The following is a 25,692-nucleotide window of genomic DNA, read 5'->3' on the forward strand; positions in this document are numbered from 1 at the left end:
TAATATTCTTTTTAAAAAAAGAAACCTGGGAGGAATTGTCCACATCCGTCTCGTGCACTATATGTGATACTGCAGTTTCCCTAGCGCGCTTCCATACAAACTCCGTCTGTTTGTTCCAGTCGGGGATGTGGGCGGGCAGCGCGCTGCGCGTGCGCGGCGGCGCGGGCACGGGCGGCGTGCGGCGCGCGCCCGGCTTCCAGGCGGCGCTGGTGGCGCTGCAGCACGGCCCGCCGCACCCGGTCACCGCGCTCACCTTCAACTCCTCGTACGGCCTGTGAGTATACTGCCTCGCCCCTCTCTAACTATTACTTAATAACCGGCTGATTTTGTCGTGGGCTCTTCTCAGACTTGGGCGCGTTTGGAACTCTCGTAGCTTTAGTTTTAAGTTAACGCAATTAATTATCATCACTACATCATTGTTTAACAATCAGAAAGTGTACAATATACCCAATTTGAATAAACGACTTTGACTTTGACTAACTCTTAAATATATGCAAAGGCAAATACAAGAACTCTTTCGGGATCATGTGTGTGTGAATATACTCGTAAGTAGGTATGGTTGTAAGGATTAATGTTGGTGTGGTATCAGAATGGCGTGGGGAGGCGAGCGCGGCGTGGTGGTGGTGGACGTGTGGCGGCGCTGCGTGGTGGCGGCGCTGCCCGCGGCCGCGCTCTACCTGCCGCACCCCGACCAGCCGCAGCCGCACCAACCGCACCAGCCGCACCAGCCGCGCTACGAGCGACGCTCGCCCGACCTCGACCAGGTAACCGCCACGGGAGCCATCCAAACATCGCCGGTGATAGTCGAACTAGGCGCGCCGTTCGCTCGAACCGGTGATATATAGAGTATGCGCTAGACAGCCATTTTGTATAAGTGAAGACTTACGCTCTCTGTCTCGTTCACACTTCCAGATTAACGTTATCGGTCGCACTCTCCACTCGGTCCGGTACACATTCTGTGTTCTGATGAGCGATTCTATACATATTATATTTGGACACAAACTGAGCTTTATTTACTTTGACGCCACGGCAGCGACGCGCGGCAAGCGCAGGCGCGCCCCGGCGTTGTTTTCCCGGTAGAACAGTTTGTCAGTACATAAAGCTGAGTTGAAGTAATCAATAACACTCCATTCCGCTTCGAAAAATGCGATCGTGTTATATTCTATAATCTATTGAATTAACGTCGTGAATAAAAACCAATTAATCATTTAATAAACAATTTCTGATAGAAAAAATATGTTTGTTTGATCCTGTTATAACTGTTATATTTAAAGTAATAGTGAAATTATACAGCACAAAAACCTGTATCAAACTCGTAGTTTAACAATAAATTAAAATACATAAGTATTGACGGTGAAGGTTTGAACTGTAGCATCGTCTAGATAATTCTGTTCAGTCACAGATCAACAGGTAACGGTTTCAAAGGCAATCTTTCACATTATGTTTTATTTGCGGTTTTGTTTGTTTACAGTTTAAGTTGCTAAAGTCAGGGAGAACTTGGCACCGCCATATCTCACTGATCGAATCCTGATATATTTATTTCTTTTGGTTTGATCTGATTTCACAGTTCGTAGCGCTAGCGGCGACCCCGGCTTGACCCCGTAGTGACATCTGGCATGGCATTTAGACATTCTTACACTCGGCCTGTCTTGACTATTCTTCTACGCCTCCTGACTCAGCTGAGAGCGCGCGCCGCTCGACGATATCGCGTTTCTGTAGTCCCCATATACTAAATTTTGACTGGCTTAAATCTTCAACCCCTGATTCGAGTTTAGTAGCGCATCTGCCCTTCCGTAATAGCTCTTTCGAGAAACATATATGCGACATCGTTCCATTTCGAAAGGGCCGTTACTAAGGGGTGCAGTGTCGTCGCTGAAGTGCGAACCCCGGTAGTAAGCGCGCTGTGCTCCCAAAAATGATGTATTCCCTGTCCCCGAAGTTGGAGGAGTCTCCGGCCAGCCCCGAGCCCGACGACGCCTTGCCCGATCCCAAGCTCGACTCGCGCCGCAAGTCCACGCCCTGGAAGACCTTCAACCTCAAACGACAGCTCTCTAAAGTCGACCTTAAGCTAAAAGCCGCCTTCGCTCCCGCGGAAAGCGAGGAAAGCGTCGAAAAGGGCAACTCGCAATTCTACTGTGAAACGGGGCCGGCCGAAACGGCGCCCGAATCCAATGCGGACTCGCCGGACAGCGAAGATGTTGTTGAGAAAATTGTGGAAGAAGATAACGGCCAACTGTCGTCGCCCTTGCGGGTCTGCTCGGATGTCTTCGAGAGAATGCACAGGGAGTTGCAGGAGAAGCGCTCGTCGGACGTGTACGACCGGATGCACAAGGAGCTCCAGGAGAGGTGGCAGGAGAAGGAGCAGGGCGAAGCGTCGCCCGAGATCTCGCCCTCCAACCTCGGAGACGAGGAGAAGGCGACGCGGCCGGACAACCTGCCGCTGTTCGACGAGGACGGCAAGCCGCTGCGGCCGCCGCGCACCAAGGCGAAGAGGAAAGAGGACGCGTCGAGGGAGCAGAGACTCCTGTCGGTGCCCAACATAAAGTACACGAAGCAGGAGTCGGTGAAGGACCTGCGCCGCAAGGCGGGCCCGCCCGCGGCCGCGCCGTCGTTCGCCGGGAACCTCATGCGGCGCTTCAGTAAGTATCCGCAGGCGCCGCCTCGCCTCATCGCCTCATCGCCAGCGGGTTCTCGTAGCACTAGCCCTCATGTAACATAGCGTAGTTCCGTTGTTCTGGGATTGGTTTGGAATGGTAATGGTTTGGCGAGTTTTATATCGTTTACTAATATTGTAGATAAAGTTTTATAAAATAGAGATTTCACTAGAAGGTGGTGAGTAGTTAGAATTTTTTAACAGTTGGAAATATTTTAACTATATCCTGATAAATATTTAACTCGCATTTATAAAAGATGTGACCGTAGAGTTTGTGATATAAAGAGTATAAAGTCGGTGAATCATGCTTTTCGCTTTTTGTGATATTTGGCTTTTTATTTATTTTTAAATATAATATTATGTACCTAAATAGAGCATATAAATCGGTGCATATCGTATATATGTATGACATCGCCGTATGAAGGTGCACTACAGTATCACGCCAACACCACATACTCTGCGCTGACAGAATAGGTAATGGATGTATTTTTCTTTCCCAAGGACAAGGACTACTCCGACGACGAATCGAACTGCCTTAAATTACTATTCGGTGATCTTTTCGGTAATTTTTACACGTAACTGAGTTATTATTCCTGCATCGATAGTAGGCGTTCCGATCTCTATGTTGTCGATGTCCGTTTGAGATGATTTCAAAGTAACGAGCTACTGTAGTCGGGCTCTAGTGTGCACCTTCCCGCTTGTAGCTGCATCAGATCATTGCGAGACCGCCGCGGCCGGGGAACTAACACGACGATCCCACTAACCGAAAGCGTACGTGGCCACCTCTGACCAGTCTCATTTCCCCAGGAGAGTTTGTAGCGAGACTTTGCACCGGGAACGAACCTAACCTCGAAGAAGAGCCGACAGAGCGAGTCATAGAAGTGCCCACCAGGATAGGTATGGAAGTTCCGACACCGGCACACCACACACACTAACGAGGGCCGACAGACCACACGCCTGACTAACCGCCTCGTCCGGCGCACGGACTCGTCTACCTAATACTCCGCGTCTCTGTCCCGACACTCATAGACGTCCCAAACATTCCGTTACTCACGTTATTGTATGTATTTTAATCGGGTGGCGGTATATTAATTTTGTGGTCCTCCTTTCTATTTATTATTTATTATATTCCTTTTGTGTGCAGCTTTATGTGATTATATTCATTTATTAATCGTAGGGCGTAGAACATAACTGTTATCATGACGTTCGGTGAACTGAATCGACACAGTGAAGGTCGAGTCTCGTCGGTTCCGCCGACGCAGCGCGATGACGATGTTACAGATGTCGTAGGTAGCTCTCGCCGGCTCCAGGGCGCGGCGCGGGCGCCTGGGCGCGGGCAGTGAGCGGGAGTGGGGTGTGTTGTAGATGGACGGGCCGGGCGCGGCGGCGGGCGGGGCGGCGGGCGGGGCGGCGGGCGGCGGCTGCGCGGGCGGCGGCTGCGGCCGCGCCGTGCGGCGCTCGCGCTCGCAAGGTACCCGCAAACTGCACAAGTGCCTCTCCACCGCGTCCGACGTGTACGCCGCGCCGTCCGCCCCGCATTCTCTGCTCACGACGCGACAGTATTGCAGTTTTGGTAGTACAGTCACCTTTATACGACCTTCGACCTTTCCGATCTGAAGCAGTCGCAATTTCTCCTTTCGTTATGATTTCGTTTCTTTGGGCCCGCTGCCGGCCGACTGGCGTGACCGCGGCCCTGGCGTGACTTCTCCCTCGTCTGTTGTGGAATCGATGTGGCGCGCATGTCACGACACTAACGCGCTCCGAACATGTGCACGAGCGCATAGCTCAACAGACCACTTTTCCCAAAACTGATCCACTGTAAATCTTCTGTGGGCAGTTTCAATGTTTTAAGTTGGTAACGAAGCAAAAAATTCTTCATCCTCACCAGAATAATTTATTTCAGACTGAATGTCTGTGCACGTGTCACGCTCGTACCACGCATGCTACTGCGTCAGTCACGCCAGTCGGGTGGAGTGTCGGGCTTACGTTTCGTTTTGTTTGATGGCTCGTCGCTCGAGCTGCGTATGGTCGGGCCGCATTGCGCCTCGTGTGCGAGCTATGTGTGGCTGAGAGAATGAAGTGTGAGCTGCCGAAGACGATGCTAACCGCTTCACAGTATACTTGATGTGCATAAGCGCTGATGCCGCCGTAGAGCGCCGCTGCTGCTATCGAGCGACGTCGCCCATGTCTCAATTCTTCGTTCTTCGTTTTCTTTTCCTAACTTTTATTTCCCTGAGTTTGTTAAACCTTTCTTACACTGACTACATCTTCACTTCCATAACTTGTACTATAAAACTTTGTACATTTTATCCAAAATTGAAGATTCGAACATACGAAACAAAATTTTAAATTCTCATTTATTCATTCGCTCTGAAATCTTCAATTTCGGAATCCGTAATATGAAATGTTATTTTAATTTTTAACCCTTAAAATTGTATTAAAGTTTTACTGTGAATTGGCAAACAGATCATCATACATCACCGAATATCGAAGCTCTATTCCAAATTAATTAATTTTATTTTATGTTTGCGACAATCGCGCGTTCGAGAAATGCGTATCCGGATATTTATTTGTTTTATTTCCAATTTCAGATCGGAATCATTTACTAGGTAACCATCGCCTTCGTTTGTGCCTATGATTTCTTGTCGTTCATCTCGAGTAGTGTTGTCACCTTGTGTCGTACCCATCGCCAACCTTAGTATGAGATCTTCGACTATCGCGTGTCCCTGTCTGTCTTGAGAGCCAAATAGTTGTTTTGCCAGCGACAGTAAGATCAGTGGATTCGCCACCTGCAGTTGCAATCGTGCTCGCTTCATTTTATAATCTAAGTTTATCCCATCTCATAATTCCAATAACTCTTCCAATGAAACGAGCGACTGCAGATGGCGAAGTAGAGATTGCAGCGAGTGTGGGATCATGCTTGTAATACATTGTGGTTTATTTGTCGATACAGAACCACCTATTCCGCAGACTCTCGCATCCATGGAGTACTTACAAATAGTGCAACCCAATGGTATCCCGGCGATATTATCTTTGTATCTCTTTAGTTGTTTCTGTTCGGTGGCTTGTCACGCAGTTGTCACGCAGTAGACGGTTGTTCCTAGCGTGGAAATTGTGGCTGTGACTTGCGACGTCCTCCTCCACACTGCACCTCAACGCACTTTACGAACATCTTCCGGCATGACTCTTAGACATAAGAAAGGTGACTTACTACTAAAACCTATCTCTTTATACTTACCACTTACTACTTACTCTATCACTCGCTCGGTACACGAACGGAATCTCTGGAATGCGCCGAGGCTTCCATCTCGTATACGGAACACTGTACCATTTTAACTTCTTTTTGCGTTCTCAATATTGTAATGGAGAGTTTCGATCTATTCACGAGCGGTCACATTGTCTGTTTCTTTGCCTTTGTCCGCAACATGTTTTTCTATTTTAGTACCTATGTTTAATGCAGATTAAAGTTTAATTTCGAGTGGCCGGCCCACTGCGGTCGGCGAGCACACTCGGCCGCTAGTCATATTACTACTACTGTATCTAACCGCTGTTGAGTACATGACATTATCTTTTCTTTCTAGCTCGACCACAAAGCAAAAAGTTTATATGGCTCGTTTTTGGCTGCCTCTATATTCGGCTGTCCTTATGTCTATGTATGCTTACAGTAATTTGTTATTAAGATCCACTAGACGCATGCGCGCTACGAGATATATACGCAATACGCATCGCTCCTTGTGTTTTATTGTATATAGATGTTATATTTTTATTGCATTGAACTTGTTTGTCCGTCCACATGAACGCTTCGTATTAGTGATATGGATGAAACCAAAATGTACGTAACGAACGCTGAGGTAACCCATAGTAGTGAATAGACCAGACGTAGCACCGACTAGAAACTAGACAGTTACTATACCAATGTTTAGAGCTGCCTCGCTGCGGATAGATGGACCCCTAGCTTACGCCTCATACCCTACCCCACTAAAGCAGCTCCCCAGATCCCTAGCTCTCGTCCGCTTCATTCGCGCTTTCATTCCGGCTATCGGTGTCTGTATCCTAAAGTGTAAATGAGTCATTGACGACTTTGTATATAACCTGTAAAGCCTTCATCTCCATCCTCCACACAATCTCGTCGTCTCGAAGCCCCCTGTGTCCTAAACTACCGAATGTGAATCTAATGAAATGTACTAACGTTGTGCAAATAAGCTGAGATTGGACGGGCATGCAACAGACAACTTGGCATGATTCCTTTTACATCATGATCTGTGTTTACCTAACCGGCACACGTGTATGCTGCAGCTGAGTGAATGGTTTCAGCTAATTTCACAACCGCACATGTACTGAGCTAGTTCTAGCGCAACTTTGTAGCAACCATGCGGTTACGGCGGCCATGATGCTTGTGCGATTCCTTCCATAAAAACTACACCATTTAATTTACTTAACTTTTCTATACGTAATGATATAATTTATTCAATTCCAAACCGGTGGTAGAGACGATAGACAGGCCTTCATGGTCTTCGTGAAATAAATTAATTGATTTGAATTTGAGGGTCTGTCAACGTCGGATTTAATATGTTCTTAAGATGTGGAAATCATACAACTGTTATGACCGCCAAGCTAAGGGTCTTTTAGCACAGAATGCTATGGGACTCTTACACGGAGGCTACACATTCAGTTTGATGAGTTCAATTTATGATTGTTACCTGAATTTCATTATATCTTCCAGATTTCATTAAAAAATCCTGATGATCAGCTGATCAGTTTTTTAAATGTACCAAACTGGTACCAGAATACGAGTAATCAGTCTCATGTCAATCGGTCATAAGTTTAATCTCGATCAAGGTGATATGGAGTGAAGCACACTGAATATGTATCCTCCGTCATCAGCTAAGGCCTGAGTGAGGAGCGTTTTGCGGAGCCTGCAGCGTTTCTGAAATTATTCCAAGTTAGCATCATCACTTACCATCAGGTGTGTGGTTGGTGTATTTGACTATTCCAAAGCGTTTCGCAAGTTTCATTGAAAAAAAAAAAGTGAATATTCTATAAATATAAGATACGGGCTTCTTTGGTACGTATGAACGCAACGCAAACGCAAATGGCTAGTAACATAATACCGTGTCGGGTTATTTGATGAACAGGAACGCATATCTATAATAACAATAGCAATACATTATATAGATACCAGTAAACAACTTGAGCAAAAAGTGGCATAATTAAAGAATTTAGCGCATCGCGGAAAACTAATCAACCAATCGCATGCCCGCGTGGTAGCAGTTCCCTCGCGCCCTCGGTTCGCCAAACAGACCTAAAAATCTATTTGCAAGTTTGCCAGTATTAAAACTTTTAGCGTTTGCGTCGCCTTCATACGCATCTTTAAAAAAGTCGATGGAGACGATCGCCGCACGCGTCGCCGAGCGCGTCACTCGGGCCTAGCGCGGTAGTGCGCGACCAGACGGAGGGATAATCTGTGTTTTGCACCAACCGGCCGCGTAGACAAGCTGGACAGCTCGTTCTCGCGCTCGCGCTCCAGCAGCATGTCGAGCCTGGAGAACATCTCGCAGGAGGGCATCCAGTGCCTCGCCTTCGCCGACAGCTACACGAAAAAGTCTGGTGAGTGCCCGTTTCTGCCGACCTATATATATTTTTTAATCAGACACAAGTTAGCTTTTGACTGCAATCTCGCCTGGTGGTAAGTGATGATGCAGTCTAAGATAAAGCCACACCCCTTTGGTTTCTACACGGTATCGTACCGGAACGCTAAATCGCTTGGCGGCACGATTTTACCGGTAGGGTCGTAACTAGCCACGGCCGAAGCCTCCCACCAGACCAAACCTGTCTGAAAAACGGTTAGCTGCAAAAATAATTTAATCGCCAAAAAAACCGGAATTTAGATAAACTTTGGGTCCTGCACATTACTGCACTAAACTAGACTTACACTGAAAGCTTAAAATTAAAATTATTTTCAAAAAACAAATAAAAAGGAACTACAAATCAGCGCGTGTCGCTCACCCAAATTCAACATACGGGTACCAACATTTTTTTTTTACTTTGTGGTGGCTTTGGAAATCTGTTTTTGACACAAACTTTTAGTCTTGTAATCACACTATCACACTATAATATTATAAAGGCGAAAGTTTAAATGTGTGTGTGTGTGTATGTTTGTTACTCTTTCACGCAATAACTACTGAATGGATTTGGCTGAAATTTGGAATGGAGATAGGTAATATCCTGGATTAGCATATAGGCTACTTTTTATCCCGGAAAATCAAAGAGTTCCTACGGGATTTCAAAAAACCGAAATCCACGCGGGCGAAGCCGCGGGCATCTTCTAGTGTTGTATAATATGAAAGTTGTACCTGATCGCAGATCCCACGACGTTGCTGCCGACGCTGTGGATCGGCACGACGCTGGGTTCCGTGCTAACGATGATGATCAGCCTGCCCGACACCGAGCTGCGGCACACGCAGCCCGTCGTCATCTCCACCAGCGGTGAGTGCGCGCGCTACAACAACCTTATGTGATGAACGGGATGTGTGGAGATGCCCACCAAATAGAATAGCTTCATTTTCACTACTAGGCTGCGACCAGATCTAGTGGCAAGTGATGATGCAACCCGAGCTGATGGCACGCGCTTGCCTACAAGATGCCTATTCACTATCGAATTAAAGGTACCTATTGATAAAAACGGAGGGTATAACTGACGCCGGAATGCTGCTTTATATAGCCTAACCTGTAAAGGTGCAGACCTAGACGATGCCTCGGGGATAGTAGAAAAGTGAAGGAGAAACCAAGTCAAAAGTTCTAGGGCACAATCTCCGAAACATATCCTGTAAAAATCGCCTTAGAATACCGATAGATAGGCAACTTTGCGCTGATGTTCCAAACTTTGAAGCTTAGAATTGGCCTATTTCTACGTCTAGAATCTGGTACTTAGCAGAGCCATCCCACGAATAGCTGCAGTACGCCACGCAGGAACGAACTTGAGCTTGGTACAAGGCTAGAAGCTGTTCTGAGGTGAAGCCCCACTCGACTTTGTTGGAAATGACAAGTTGCTGCTTATTGAAATAAAGCTAATCAATAATGGGCTTCACACATATCCTTTTCTAACTATTGTCGAAAAACTTGTAGATGTATTTTTTGACTTGACTTATTGTTTTATTTTTCAGGTGGCCCTATTTTTAGATTAAAAGGTTCAATATTGGCGATGTCATTTTTGGACTGCAATGGTGCTTTAATCCCTTACTCGTACGAAAGTTGGAAGGACGATAGTAAAGACGTAAGTTTATACAAAATTGTCTTTCAATTTTTTCATGTTCTTGTACTTGCTTCGGATGTTTTTAATTGCATTCTAATGTAGTTACATTACACTTTCTTTTTTATAACACCTACCCGACCGAGAATCTCCAGTTAATACTCTTCAGCTCCTACTTAATTAAAACACAACGACATTTTGTAGCTTCTGCGTATCGGGGAAATACTTAAAACTAATTCTACAATGCAATACGTATCAAAGAAGAATGCTCCAACATACTATAATTTACCAAAATACTGGCTGATGCGTGCAACTGACAAACAGCGTGGATTAAGGTTTTTAAAAACCCCGTGGGAATCTCTTTGATTTTCCGGGATAAAAAGTAGCCTTATGTAACTCTCCAGGTCTTTTACTACGCCCGTGCAAAAACTCCCTGTGGTATTGTGATTGAAGGACAAACTAACAGACAGACACACTTTCACGTTTATACATAATATGGAATCCGGGCAGACGGCTAAGCAGTTCGGAGGCGTTCGGATGATATCCTGGTATAGTCAGGGGCATGTGTTGCAGTGCAGAGACCGGCGCGAGCGCACGCCCACGAAGCAGGGCTCGGCGGGCAGCCACACGAGCCCCACGCCGGCGTGCGGCGCGGAGGCGGCCGCCGACCGCCAGTTCGTGGTGATCGCGTCGGAGAAGCACGCGCGCGTCGTGGCGCTGCCGAGCCAGAACTGCGTCTACCGCCAGCAGATCGTCGACGCGGACTTCGTCGTCAAGTCCGAGATCGTCAGCTTGAAAGGTAACTCCACGAACCGCGCTATTTTTTTTATTGCTAGATATAGGCTTGGACAACAATTATTATGCTTTATAAAAAAAACAAAGATGAGGTCTAGGTTGGGTGCGCTTGCCTACGAGATGCCCATTCACTCTTGCCTTGAAAGTATATAGACCCCACCCAAGTTCTCAAAAGGGTACAAAGAAATGAAGCCTTTCGAAATTTTTACACTACTAATTGTGCCTTTTGCGCTGCGGTAATATTTTGTTTGATAAGTTCTGAAAACTCAAGAACGATGAACGACGATGGTGTAAGGAATAAAATAAGTTTTTTTGCTAGTTATTCATTAAAAAATTAGATTATTCCTATTGATTAAAAAAGTAATATTGGTAAAAGTGGTTCCAATTGTCTGGCTGGTGGATTGCAGACAGCGTCTGCCTGGTGAACTACCTGTCGACGGGCCACCTGGCGGCCTACAGCCTGCCCTCGCTGCGGCCGCTCGTGCACGCGGACTTCCTGCCGCTGTCCGAGCTCAGGTACCCGCCGCCTCTACCCAGCTCTTTTACATTCTTTGCTATTTTCTATTCAATAGATGGCAACTGAAACTATCCCGTGAGTCGCAGGAGAGAACGGATGGTGTTTGCTTCATTTAAGTTGTAATATCTTGGCGAATGAACAGCATAGTTTCAGTTTTTGATAAAATCTTACCAAGTATTAACCTCGTTTGACGAGTGAGCACTCAAAGCGGCGTGTGGAGGCGAGAAGCCTCCGCGGGACAGAAGGGCCCGCGCCTCTCCCTAGGTCCCCTTGCACCCGATCGAGGCACTAAATGATAAACAGCTTTTTTCTATTTATATTCCCTAGATTCAACTAGCTTCGCTAATGTCGGCATGAGAATGCTGTATTTACGCTACCGGAGAATTTGAGATTTGTCATTTTACGATTTACGCATTCCATCGCCCGCCACGATATCAGTCACTACACCGCTAATTTATCATTTGGGGGCCGACCGAACGCGTCCTGAGTGTTGATCGATGTTAGAGGAATGCGCGCTCGCTCGCTGCGGGGGGCCCCGTCGTACCCGCACGCTCGTACCGCACCGCACGGCCCCGCACCGAGCGAGCGGAATGTCGTGCCGACCCGGCCAGCACCGATCTGCTACAGTAGAGCCGCGCTCTTTCCGATCACGAAGTAGACAAAATTTTGCAAATTTGTCGAGCACCTCCTGTGCTTTGGATATTTGGCACTCTTCATCTATTCTTCCGTCGGACCGATCGGACACGACACACACCACCCGACCCGTCGGGCACACGTCGCACTCCCCGCCCCGGCGCCGCCGGAGCCGATGTGTAAATACACCCGACACGCCGACCATCAATGTGCCCGACATCCGACTGCATCGATAACCTAGTGCTAATGATACTTCATTAGTGTGTAACCCTCATGCCATGATGACATCTAACCTGTCTTTAACCCAGCATTATAGAGCGCTCGACCTCAGCTCTGTGGCCGCGCCGCCTTTCCTCCGACTCCTCGTCCGTTGGCGAATAAACTTGCACCCCAATGGCTCACTTCAACCCTACAACTTGAAAACCTTCCAACAGACTACGGAACAAAATTACTAGTGACAGTAGCAATCTAAAATGCAGTATTGCATTGCGTATCCACCGCAGTACATGAGCCGAACTAGACAAACATTTGGTTAGTGAGTTTCCTCGCGAGCGGAGAGGAGTCCGGCGCGGCCGCAGCGCTGCGCGAGCCGCAACTGACGGTGCCTGTGTTCCCGGTAGCTTCCAGACACAGTCCAAACAGAGGGGTATCGTAGACCCAATGCTCTCCATATGGGGCCAGCAACTGATAGTTAACGAGGACACAGATCAGTAAGTCGTTCATAGCGGAGTTGCGCTAGTCATCCATCGCCCCGTGGTGCCCCGCTACACTTGCTAGCTCATGCCCCGACAGCTTGCCCCGCCCTCCCCTGCCCCTCGCCCCCGCCACTCGCCCTCGCCCCGCGCCCCGGACACGGACGTGCGTTTTACGTTGTGTATTGAAATTGATTTGTGATTTCACACAAATTCTAACCACTTTATTGATTTGTTCTAAACAGATTGTTGATGGTAAGATTTTAAAGATTTATTAATATTACCAAAATTTAAGTTAATAATTTTTTGTTTTCATCAAAAATATCTCAACCGATATTTATATTTAAAATTATATTTTCGAAGTAGATTGTTACGACCTTGGTCCAGTCCGTCCGTTGCTTGCGAATCCGCTTCAGTAAGGTTCCCCAACGACCGACCCGTCACCCGTCACCCGTCACCCGTCACCCGTCACTCACACACACACAACACCTCTGTACCGACACGCTCACGTCACAGCACATCACTCGTGACAGTGTTTCCTTGCTCACACATTACTTTACAAGATTCTGTTTTCTACACTTGTCTATATTGACTGCCTGTTTCTGTGCGATTCTTTCTCTCTTGGCGCATGACTGCTTTGGTCGTTTTCTCGATCTGTACTGAGTGTGTAACTGTTTTCCCTCATTGGCATTTTCATTTGGTATACTGCTTTTTAAATTACATAATAGAATTTAACACCTATCACAGAATTTTTGACAGAGGAACCGGAGGAATGAAGGTAAGGATATTTTTATTCTTCACTCTATAAATTTTATTTTATTTTATAAAAAATTATATAAGTATATAAGTAGTCATCTTTTTTATTTATTAGTTGACTAATTCTCACCTTGCTCTCCAACTACTTATGCCTATACTATGTAAATCTTCTTAACTTCACTATATTAAATAGCTATTAACTTGACTAGGATGTAAGAGTGGTAACGTCATATTAAGTGTATGATGTTAATGAGATCGGAATCTGAGGCGAACTCCACTGTGGAATTATTGAGATTTCTATGCTCAAGCAACTACGTCAATTAAACTTATATGTAGTTTTATTAAATCATATAGAGGTGAAAAAATGAAATCCACGCTGAAAAGAAAGTTACGCCTGTCTTCAGAATGCTTGTAATTTAAAAAAAAACCCTTTTGTATCATCTTTGTCATAGATTAATCACAATCGTATTTCAATGATGGAAGCGAATTCATCCGACAAGAATTAGATTTTCTTTGAACTTATGTCCGTCTCTAAGATCAAGCTATTTATCTGTTCCTCTTGTTACGATCGATTTAGCGGTTGAACGAAGAATAGAGGACAGATAGACGGACAGACATGCTTTCGCAGTTTATCATAGTAGTAGTAGACTCGATCGATGTTCTTATTTCAACATCCGAGCGGTATCTTCGTACGTATATTCCAAAGTAGCGAGTCCGTGCCTCTGGCAGGTCTACCGGTACCTGTCTTTTCAATAACTGATCCGGTAATGTCATTGTAGAAGTTCATCCAATAGGTAGATGATACGAAGAGGGGGTTAACATGTGTCCACCGTAATTTTGCAGAATAGCAAAGACGTTCTGCTTCAGCAACCGCGGCCACGGCCTCTACCTCGCCTCCCCCACCGAGATACAGAAGTTCACCATCGACGCTGAATTCTGGTGAGGATTTATTTTGTCACCGGCCAACTGGTTTTGAAGAGCTTATTTATCGACGTTTTGGACTCGATCGCAGGCGAGTCCAATGAAAAACAATGTCGCCGTTTCGTTGACTTCCCCGAGTGATGCATGACTTCTTATTCCACTTGACTTCTTCGTATTGACTAATCGGATAGGCCTGGATCCTGTCTCTTTTAAACACTCTGAACACTCACCAAATACTGATACACATTTCAGGATTTTTCTTGATCCAAAAACATTTCCATTACAGTCAACAGCTCAACGAAATGATCGGCGAGCTGTTCCTGCCACGCGACATGCCGGAGCCGCCCAAGGAGAGCTTCTTCCGAGGACTCTTCGGCGGCGGATCCCGCGCTCTGGACAGGGAGGAGCTTTGTGAGTAAACAAGCGAAATTTTCAGCTTAAAATAAAATATAATGCTGCATACAACATTATATCGAACTGGGATCCATTACAGTCACAAGTGGCCAAAGAGGTGAGGCGCCGGGGTAACATCACACTAATATTATAAAGGCGAAAGTAAGTGTATGTGTGTGTGTGTGCGTGTGTATGTTTGTTACTCCTTCACGCAAAAACTACTGGACGGATTCGGCTGAAATTCGGAATGGAGATAGATAATATCCTGGATTAGCACATAGGCTACTTTTTATCCCGGAAAACCAAAGAGTTCCCACGGGATTTCAAAAAACCTAAATCCACGCGGACGAAGTCGCGGGCGTCAGCTAGTGGCACATATAACAAAGCATTCAAATAAATAATTTTGATGATTTTCTCTCCTACTGCTTTGCTGCGGCAGAAGCTCAACGAAATTATCATCTCGACAATGCTGTTTTTCTCACTGCGTCGCTGCCAAAAAAAATCTCCCGTTCCATGGCTCATAGCGAAATAGACGATGCGGTGACCTACCTACAGTGATGCATCAGGACCACGGCGACGAAATATAATAACGGCAGAGTAAAATTTACTGTATTTCGACGCTCGGATCCTATCTATATGAGGGAGATGTAAAATAACTCTACTGTTGGCGTAGCGTTTTGGATGTTATCAAGCATAACTGTGTGTTGCGTTTCCAGTCGGCGAGAGCAGCGGCAAGCCGAACCGCGCCGTCGCCAAGCACATCCCCGGGCCGTCGCTGGAGGCGCTGGGCACGCGCGCCAGCACGGCCGCCAGCGAGGTGTCCCGCGCGCACCAGCTCGTGCTGGAACGCGGCGACAAGCTGTCGCAGCTGGAGGACAAGACGGAGCGGATGCACATGCAGGCCGGCGAGTTCTCCTCCTCCGCGCACCAGCTCATGCTCAAGTACAAGGACAAGAAGTGGTACCAGCTGTGAGCGCGAGCGCTCCCGCTTCTAGTGTACAAAAAATTCACGGAATGCTCGTCTAGTGAACCCCGTCGTCGCCGCGTACGAACTGGAACTGATAGGATAGAATCAAAGGATCGGTTGGTGGTCATGCAGTGGTTCATGTAGGACCTCATTCGCTATGTCGTTCGAACAGTAATATGTTTGTGACGTCAGATTTGACGGTTATCGTTTTGAGAGGACATTCGGAGGACGTAGCGAGTCGGGGCCCGCCCCGCCTCGGAGCAGCGCTCCGCCCCATTAGAGCTTAGCGACCTTCGAAACTTTACTAAAACATTAGAATAATATAATTCTTCGTAGGCGTGACTCGACTTAAATAAACGCACAAACTCATACTGTCTACAATGTACACGTACGTTCCCGCCTCATCGCTGTAACGTTCAATTATTTCTGTGCCTCGACGTGCTACGCGCACCACTCCCCGGTCTCCGGCGCGACTCCGGCGACGCCACCGAGTCGTTCGCTCCGTATCGTGTCGTCGAAAGACGGCTCCCACGATTTTACCGTTAAATTAATTTTTAGAGTCCAATAGTTGTTAGAGATTATGAGACAATCGTAATAAAATGTTATAGATCGAGCTCGACGTCGTCCCGTGGCCACAACGCGCGGACGTTACGCACGCGACGGAACGCTCGCGGTGCCGCGCGCACGACGCGTTCGCATTCCTTCGTGCGATGTGATATTGTAAATATTATTACTTACTATATACTTAATCTTTTTATACAGTGTACCTTATATATTACTAAAGTAGTGATTTCTCTATATCGCACTCTTCCCGTCTCGCGTCTTCTCCTGTTTTAACACTATATTTTACACTTCACCACGGACGCCGCCCGTTGTAAGAATATCTATCGGAATAAATTAGTGCTATTTTTAAAATATGGGTTGGCTCTTTTGCCCTCACCCACTGGAGCGTTCGAGTCGTAACTCGGTCGTATTTGCCATTCTCGATGTGAAATCCGACGGTCTCCTTCGAAGATGAAGAAGAGGCCTCGAATTTGACGGCGTAAAAGTTAGGATTCGAATGCTCCAGCTTGGCTCTAGCCTAGAGGATCGGGGTCCTCGTCGATCGTGAATCGCATTAACATTTGAGTTAGTACGTTATAGTATTGATAAATATGAGATTATTGAATGTTGCTACTTCAAAGATGCTGACGTAGATGTAACTGTAGATAGGTGCGGAATGCGGATGCGCGACAAATTAACTATAATAGGTATTGCGAGTGATGTTCATGTGTATAAAGTATTGAATAAATAAATAAATGTTATAAAATAAAATGATTGAAATTTTAAGCATTGGATGACAATAATTTTGTTACTATTTCAATGGAGAATTTGTTTATCACCGCGAGGTGAGTATTTTATTATTTTCTACATATTTATTATTTTAATTTTACCAAGTTGTGCTCTGATTTTTTTACTATCCTCTCTAATAGATCTATTTTAATTCGATTTCATAATTTTATTAATGTCAATATCGGCGGTTGAAAGGTACAGTCTTTGAACCTTTGATATACTTTTAATAAACTCGATATAATTTTATATGTTTTTATTTATTGCGGTTTTCCGTTTAATTTACAGAGCAGTACCGCCATTATCGAGCTTTAGAAAGTGATAGTCATACCTATGTGAGCTTTTGTCGCTGATATGTGAGTCTTGAACACAGAGACGACACTTTACGAAGCCGAAGCTGCCGATTTATCTCTTTCTAAAGCTGGATGTGTAATGTTCAACTACTGGATACTGTAACGTTAGTTGCAGTGTACCTCCTTCTCGTTCATATGATCGTTTGTTATATTACGATAAGTTCGTCTATGAGTAGATGTTGTCGGGGTGGTCACCACTCTACACAGAGCAATAGAGCGCGCGAGCCGCTCGCCGGTAGCCGCTAGGCAGTAAGCGAGGCGCTAGGCGCTGACCAGACCAATCGGTGTCGTGTCGATGTTGTTAGATAAATAACTATTACTAAATAAAGCGATAACTAATATAACATTGTAAAAATAATTGAAAAACTAAGTGCACTGTGTATCGTATAGATAGTTTGCGCAGAAAAAGCTCGCTGTATTTGCAATAGCTGTATATGCTGACTTTATTTTACCAGATTTTTTTTATCTCGTAATGACAAAATTCGGTCGGCTGTGTCAAATTAAACGTCATTATCATCGTCATAATCACGGTGTTGAGCCGCCGCCACCCAGCGGCTCCCTGCGACTCGGTTGATGTCTGCCCGCCCGGCGGGGACGTGTAGCAACGCTGCGCTGTTCTGCTCGTTGCTACTGGAGCAAACCACTTCGCGACCCGCTGAGTTAGTCGGTTACTCTGCTTCTCCTACAGATCTCATTTCTGATTGATCACGTACAAACTGCAAGCATAACTGTCTCCGTCTCCCGCTGATGGATTTGGAGCTTTATGAGTAGTTAGATTGGACCTACAAGGCGTCATTTTCGTAAGATTAACCAACATAATCGCGAAACTCAACAAGAAATAACTAGTGTGGTAGGTGTGCACCTACAGCGAGTTGGTTCTGTACGTAGCGTAGGTGTCGGTGTATCGCATGGCAATAATTGTTGTAACGGAGCGTCGGACGTGTGACGCCGGCTCTCTTCCTCTGTCACCGCGCGCTTCGAAGCTTCTTCGCTTTTAAACTACAAAAGCGTCATACTTTTGATCGGTGGTTAGCTGCCTTAATCGATTGCTCGGATCTAAAGTATGGAGACCTTGAAAAGTGCGGCTAACTCAGTGTCGGCTTCGCAGTCGGAGTGCTGAGTGCCGCAAGTGACGCATCATAGACTCTGCGCTCGATTCCAGGCGGCTTAAAATTGAGTAATGCAGATTGCACCCGGGCACTACACGGGCTAAAGCCGAACCGGGGTTGGCGCACAAAAAAAAAACAGTCAAATTACGATTTCATAATAGTAGACGAGAAAAATAGATCCGATGTAGGCTCAATTTAAACTTCAGCTCCAATCCAATTTGCGGCGAATAATAGCTACTACAAAAAATTATGGTATGCTAGTATGACTGATAAATCTCTTTCATTGAGTCTGATAAACATCTAAATCATGGTCATAGAAAATTGAACAACCCCGACAGGTTACCATGATATTGCATTGTGGGGATCGGGTCCAGAAGGCAAGTGCAAGTAATATAAATAGGTAAATCAATTTGATGACTGAGCCCCCTACTGCGGATGAGAAAACAGCTAATATTCCCCAAACGGTAGAATATAATATTTCCATCAAACTAATCGATGAGCTAAGAATGATCTCGATTAAACAGGCCTTCTAATAAAATAAACTGCTTTCAAATCGGTCCATCCGTTTGAGCGCTATGATGCCGCAGACAGACACGCAGATACACACGTTTTTAAAACATCCCTCTGTTTGCGTAGGGGGTACAAAATATCCATACTTATCATACTTATAGTACGCAAAAGGTTGAGATGGCAATCGACTGCCTATTTATCGTCTACGATTTGATTTGACACAACTAGCGTCGCGTTTCATCAGATTGCGTAGCGTGTTACAAATATGTTTCTACCTTTACAGATATACTATAAATACCTATCTATAATTTAATAGCGACTCTGTATAAATGTTAGATGCCAAAGGAAAATATTCAACCTCCATTTTGTACATAAAAACTTTGTTAAGCTATTCATAATAATATGTTGTATTTGATTTCACTATGTTATAGTTTATTTAGAGATTTGCGAAATATGACAACATAGCGTTACTAACGATGGAATATTGAATTAAATTATATAATTGTATAAAGAAACTTATGCTGTTCCGATGTTATATCACTAAAGTTAAACATATTTTAACCAGATTATTTTGGTATTTAGACGTGTACACGAATGATTACAGAATTGATTCGAGAAGCAAAATATTTTCTTATATATATTAATTAGTGGTTTTAGTGGATGTATTTAGGGGTTTACAACTAACGGCACTTCTAGGGCTCATTTACATCCCTCTGGCTCGTATTATACGTATCTGCGTTTAATTGGTATCTCTGAGTATTTTAAACCCAAATAGGTATTACCCATCACCCAAATAATGATTAATACCTACATATTCATCGCACACCTAAGTTAGGTAGTAACATACTAACTACCAAGTGACACCTTATACTTACTCGTATGTTTCAACTAAGAAGACCATCTAATGTTATGTCAAACTTGTACCTACTTTTATTCCAGATTTCATTGCTTGTTTTATACGTAGGTACCTATTTAATTTTTATATGCTACTATATTTTTAAAATAAAAACAGTTAAATTTGAATCGTGTAAAGTTTTTAGATGTAGGTTTGGTACCTTAAACGTACCTAATTATAGAGTTGAAAATTAACAGCTCTATGTGGGTCTGTGCGACTTGACAAGTAGATTCCTTGCCGATGGTCTTCTCAATTGAAATGTATAGTATAAGCGAGTGTTCAGGTTACGCGAGTGCGATATGCGTTGACTAGATACCCAATGTTGCGATCCCACGCTCCCTCTCGTTTTGTTATTTCCTGAGTTTATTCCTAAAACGTGCTTCAAATTGAAAGTAGTCTGATACTTGTAGCTATACACCTAAAAAGCAAAATCTCCGTCTTGATAAAAATCCGATTTTTCGACGATATTTAGTTATTTTAATTATTAATTAACTTTATGTGCCTACTTATTTAATGAAACATGTGCAATATTTTGAGATTCTTAAGATTTCGGAATGTATTTATCTCTATTATGTATAGTAAGCATTTAGTTTGTATTAAAAATATGGTACTTAACCAAGCATGCTTAGTAAATTTTTACCCCGATTTACGTGTCTACTATAGTTTGTGTAACAATTTAGCTGTACTTTACTTTTCCTTAGTTTACTTAAAAGATAAACAAATCCCAGAACCTTTTCGGAAAAACTCGTAAGCGACGCGATTCAACCGCCATTTGGACCTTAAGTTATGGTTTTCACTCGTACCATGATTTTCATACGAAGTGATTACATTCTCTTTGATTTCCATTGTCAGTTCGCGGTAATAAGGTCGTATGGGCCGCGTATAGTGCGCCTGTTAAGGCTACTATATACACGACGTTGAGGCAGGACCGATTTACCGCAATCTACGAGAATCGGATGCATATCTGCTCCTTCCGGCCGATCTAGAATGACCCTACACACGACATTATTTAGGAAGCAATCTAGGATCCTCCCCAGGTTTTTTTACTCTAAATCGGCCCTGCCGCAGTGTCGCAAGTAGAGGGCTAATACACATTTCAGCCAGAAGCTACCTTTTAAGTGAGTTAAGGAAAAATAGATGATAGCTATAGTATATATAGTACGCGATAGTCCCTGGCATGTGCGCCTTACAAGTGTGCCTGTGCATGTCCCGTTGATGTACTTACGCGTTAAGTTTTGTAATTCTATGGACCGTTGCCGCGCCCTTCTCCGCTCACTGTTCCCGATCGTGGTTCTCATTGGACGCGTTTATTCGGAAATTAAGGGACTAAATTAATAATAAGGTTTGTAAATAAATAAATAATTACCAAAACTTGTGGCAAATTATTGATTGTTAATCTTTAATAACCGTAGTTCATTTCAAACATTATTTTGTATTTAGAATTCTTTTTTAAAGTTCGGAAACGAGGAGGTTACAAACTACATATAATAACTATACATATTGTATATAAAGGATGCTGTTGAATTATATTATTTAGTTTGGTAGATGATTATAGTCATTATATATAAATAAAAAATACAAATAAAATTATATCAAAACGACCTGCCTGTTTCATTTCTCCAATAAATACCTACTTACTGCCTAGAGTTAATCCGATTTCAATATCATCAAAATCGGCTCAGGTAGTGGTAAAACTTACAAAAGTAGATTGGAACCGAGACACGTCTTATTTGATAACTCTAAATTCAGCTTTTAGGGTAAGTATCCACTGAAGCGGAGAGGGCAGACAAATCATATTAGTGGTAGATGCTACCTACACCCCTTCAGTGGATAGATGCCCTTACTTTGGCATGTGGGAATGCCTGTGCGGTGTCTTGTTTGTTTTCATTATGGCAAGTGCAACATGTCAAACTGAGTCGAAGTTATTATCAAGACGCCGAGGTAGAACGTGCCACTGATGTAAGAATCCACTCCTCTAACGACCTGCGCAGGCGAGGGGCACACCCTCACAAGTCACAACTGCATCGCAAATTGCACATATGAAGGACTAATCATAATTGTAAAGATGACGGACTTTTGTAGTCCTTCGTCTGCGCAGGCTCAAAAAGTGTGCGTTGCACTTAAACATTTCTAATGGAGGCTCCAATTCAGAAGTCTGTAAGTTACAAATCCTAGTATAAAAGATAGATCCACGAGAAACCTTCTGTAGCATTTTTATGAGAAGTTACTACCTATAGAAATAAAACAACAATGGTATTGAGCAACTTTTTTAATAAAACTTTTTAACTATGATATAATAAATACAATAGAATACATTACGAGCATTTATTATGTCTCGGGCGGGCGGGCGCGGGAGCGAAACAACCCGGTGGCCCCTACACGTGAGAAAGCACCGCATTCGTCTATCATGAGATGCAGAGTGGCACTAGTTTGAGTTTTTACTTTTTGGTAATACTCTTATGGGACTTCGGAGGCAAGAAGCGACCACGCATTTCACGTTCTGTAGGTATACAGACGTGCAGGCATTTTGATTGCATCGGTCAACCTAAAGGCCTGAGCAGACGAGGAACTATATTGTCCGCGAAGGACAAAAGTCGCTCGTCCCTCGTCTCGCAGGCCGTTACAATTTACAAAGAATGCAAATTCGAAACGCTTGACCGCCTCCCTTCCACTAAACCCATTGGGGAAAACTTTTGTGATATAAAAATCGTAAATAATGGGACTATAATAATAAACAAGGTTATTCTTCCTCTTGTGTTAAATTGAAATTCGGGTTTTTCTATGCAAATTCTTACTAGGGGTAGGTAAACATTATATTATGTGCACTCCGAAGACGGGTGGTGTCTTATAAGTTGTTACGGTGTAGGAGCCCTAGAGGGGAGGGGTAAGACAGGCCGCGGGCCCGGCGCCCGGAAGGCACAGTTCTCGTTAGCAGGCGGACGCAAGTTCCGTCGACACTACGGCTCAAAGCTATACAGCGCACTTTGCTCAGACGATATTAATGCCAGCGGTATAACGCTGTCTCACTTTAACTGTGTAAAGTTAAAGTGCGTCCTATAGATTTCAGCCTAAGCTGACCGCGCATCTAGCAGCACGCACCGAATGCAATTCTTTAGACCTGTAAGCCTATCGTGTGACGAGCACTTCTCGGATTTAATTTTGTTGGTGCTAAGAAGTTACACTGAGGCCACACGATGCGTTGCGTCGTCGTCGTCCGTCGCACCGCACCACCACTCCCCGCCTCGTTTCTCTGGTCCCAAGTCCATTGCGTCGTTCTAACGAATCATGTAGCATGGAACAGCACCGCCAACGCAACGCATCGTGTGGCTTCACTTGTCACGCGCGTCGCCTCGTAACAAGTTACATACAGTGTAACTAGAACGCTAGCAAAGACGAAGACGGGTGTTGGTACTGATGATTAGTGATAAAATACCACAAAAAAACGCGAAAAAAATAAATATAAAAATCCTGTATTTTTAAAAGTTCACAATATATTGCAAATGACTGACGTTCACGAGCGTTCTGTAAATAGGCTACACGAAGTCAATACCACGTCGTAGGAGAAGTATTGACCCGAGTTTTATACGCTATACAATACGGTTTTGAAAAATACTTTTGTTAGTGTTCTGGTTACACCCTGTATAGTGTATATACGAGAATATTCCATCACTGTCTTTCACATGCCCTGTACCTTTTCGAACCTGGCTTTCGCAGCTCACTTCTCAGCTGCCAAAAAGTAATTTACAAAGTCGACGAATGACGTCACTTGGACTGAGCTGATTGCGACGAGTGCTGTTAGATGTGCGAACATCTTAACTCCGCGTCCTGCGCGCCTTGTACACACACTAGCACGTAGGCTGCGTCTACACTACACGACAATGAAGCGACAACTATCAACTCATCTGCATTCCGCTTCCAAATAAATATGGACACTTGGAAACGTAGCTCCGCAAAACTATACTCAATACAAAAATGGTTACTAGAATGTTGTAACAATCCTAGAATTTACCTGAAATTAATGGTCATTACAATGTAAGACAAAATAATTTTAATATTATTTCGTTGTCATTTTGTGCGGTCCCAAACTTCTTCGCATTTTAAAATAAATGGTAAAAATCTAAAGCTTCGTTTCAAAACTAACGATTTTTGATTTACATAACTGTAAGAAGTACCTAAGGCTTAATTTACATTGAAAGGGAATGGAAGCCAATTTCTAAAATATTACTTAGCATATTGACTTCTATCTCCACACTATAAAGCATCAATTTCTACTGAGAAAGACAATTCCTGCGAAGCCGTGGGGACTCCCGCGCATTCCGGCCAATTTTCCATTTGGGCGAGAAGTGTTTTACGTGGTGGAGATAAAAGCCAATATGCTTTATAATATTTTAGAAATTGGCTTCCATTCTCTTTCAATGTAAATCGAACCTAAATCAATTGGTAATAATTATAATATTGATTACACGCTAGCATGCCTGGCATGCGTTGCAACACCTTTTGTACTAACGACTCGCACGTCACCTATTGTACGTTAATGGCACTATGCACAACGTTCACGCAAGTGCCAACAACAGCTGTATAAAGTTTCAACTCAATTGCATAGGCGATACGCGAACGCATACCTAGATAACGAACAGACAAACAATAATTTGATTTCATAGATTGAATAATAAAAAAAATATCGACTAGGCGCATAAACAATACAAAGAATGAGATAAGATCAACAAAAGATCTTGAACAAAATAACTAAAATATTTGTATATGTATATCTAATACATAAAAATAAAATAATACATTATTGCCCCCATAAGCTTTATAGCAGCTATCTCGCGGTACATTCTACCTACTACCTACGCTCGCCGCACGTCAATGTCTCATGTGTGTACAAAGCTTTACTCTAAATATGATCGTCCACAATTATTAATTATTATCAGAGGTATAATACAATGTAAGGAATGACAAGGATTCGGTTGGAAAATCTAAGCGCTACCAAACAAGACGGACGGCGCCCCGGGGCGAAGATACGACACGCAGACCATTCAACTTAAATATAGACTTTTTGTTAAATTTCGATACAAATTAGCCCTTGACTGCGATCTGACCGGCCTACCGATTCGCTAACTCAGTGTCTAACACTAAATGATAGCCACTGAGCTGATTTGACATTTGTTTTTAATATATTGAAGGTTTTCTACGACAAACTATTTTAATATCACTCAGTTAAGCAGCAATGTAGAACCAACCAATGCCAAATGAGCTCGGTAGCTATCACTGAGTTAGCGACTCGCCCGCCTGGTGGTGATGCAGTCTAATATAGTAGCGGGCTAACTTGGCGGTACGGCTTTGCCAGTAGGGTAGGTACGGTAGTGCCCGAGAGATGGGTGAAATCCACCAATAGGATCGCTTTCTCAACGCTATAATGCTATGAAATGCAGCGATCCTATTGATGATATGCGATTTCATCATCACTCCTCGCTTTCCATTCCCTAGTACAAGTAAATGTCAGCCTCCGGGCAGGGTTAGCGCAGATCTATTTTGTATTTGAGATCAATGGAGGAACATTGCGGAAGACGAGGCAAACCTATTCTCACGCGGCAACACCAAACGGAAATGATGGCTCGCGCACGATGCCACTTGGCGATAGTTTTCAATTTCGATGTAACCCCTTACAAGAATCGGTCCACATCGGCCAACCGTGAGACAACACCAACAACACTAAGGTTGACAACTGAGATCTAATGAGCGCACTTCGACTTTGCTCAGACTTAACACACTGTTAGAACGAGACAGCGTTATACCGCTGGCATAAATCTGTCTCGTTTGAACTGAAACTTAAGTCTAAGCAAAGTCAAAGTGCGCTCTATAGATTTGAACCTTGTTTCGCGTAGTATAAAATCATGCGTCGCCATGAAATGCTGAT

At 44.2% G+C, this 25,692-nt stretch overlaps 1 protein-coding gene across 7 annotated transcripts in view; it reads left to right on the plus strand.

The window, feature by feature from the left end:
• Window positions 1–19,159, plus strand: part of LOC123870315 (syntaxin-binding protein 5) — a 249,102-nt gene extending 229,943 nt beyond the window's left edge. Inside the window, exons 14-26 of one of the 7 annotated variants that reach the window (XR_006797053.1) lie at window positions 120–274; window positions 590–764; window positions 1,940–2,639; window positions 3,461–3,549; window positions 8,134–8,260; window positions 9,017–9,139; window positions 9,817–9,926; window positions 10,476–10,701; window positions 11,105–11,213; window positions 13,299–13,317; window positions 14,139–14,234; window positions 14,503–14,627; window positions 15,326–15,343. Coding sequence is in view for 6 of the 7 variants with exons in the window: in XM_045913555.1 (XP_045769511.1) it covers window positions 120–274; window positions 590–764; window positions 1,940–2,639; window positions 3,461–3,549; window positions 8,134–8,260; window positions 9,017–9,139; window positions 9,817–9,926; window positions 10,476–10,701; window positions 11,105–11,213; window positions 12,468–12,557; window positions 14,139–14,234; window positions 14,503–14,627; window positions 15,326–15,582 (2,382 nt within the window). In the remaining variant the exon portion in view is untranslated. Of the gene's footprint in view, window positions 1–119; window positions 275–589; window positions 765–1,939; window positions 2,640–3,154; window positions 3,216–3,460; window positions 3,551–8,133; window positions 8,261–9,016; window positions 9,140–9,816; window positions 9,927–10,475; window positions 10,702–11,104; window positions 11,214–12,467; window positions 12,558–13,298; window positions 13,318–14,138; window positions 14,235–14,502; window positions 14,628–15,325 lie in introns of all 7 variants that reach the window. The other 6 variants (XM_045913557.1, XM_045913555.1, XM_045913558.1 and 3 more) reach the window with 6 other exon arrangements.
• Window positions 19,160–25,692: the final 6,533 nt, after the last annotated feature.

Source organism: Maniola jurtina, chromosome 12 (genome assembly GCF_905333055.1).
Source record: "Maniola jurtina chromosome 12, ilManJurt1.1, whole genome shotgun sequence".
Lineage (NCBI taxonomy): Eukaryota > Metazoa > Arthropoda > Insecta > Lepidoptera > Nymphalidae > Maniola > Maniola jurtina.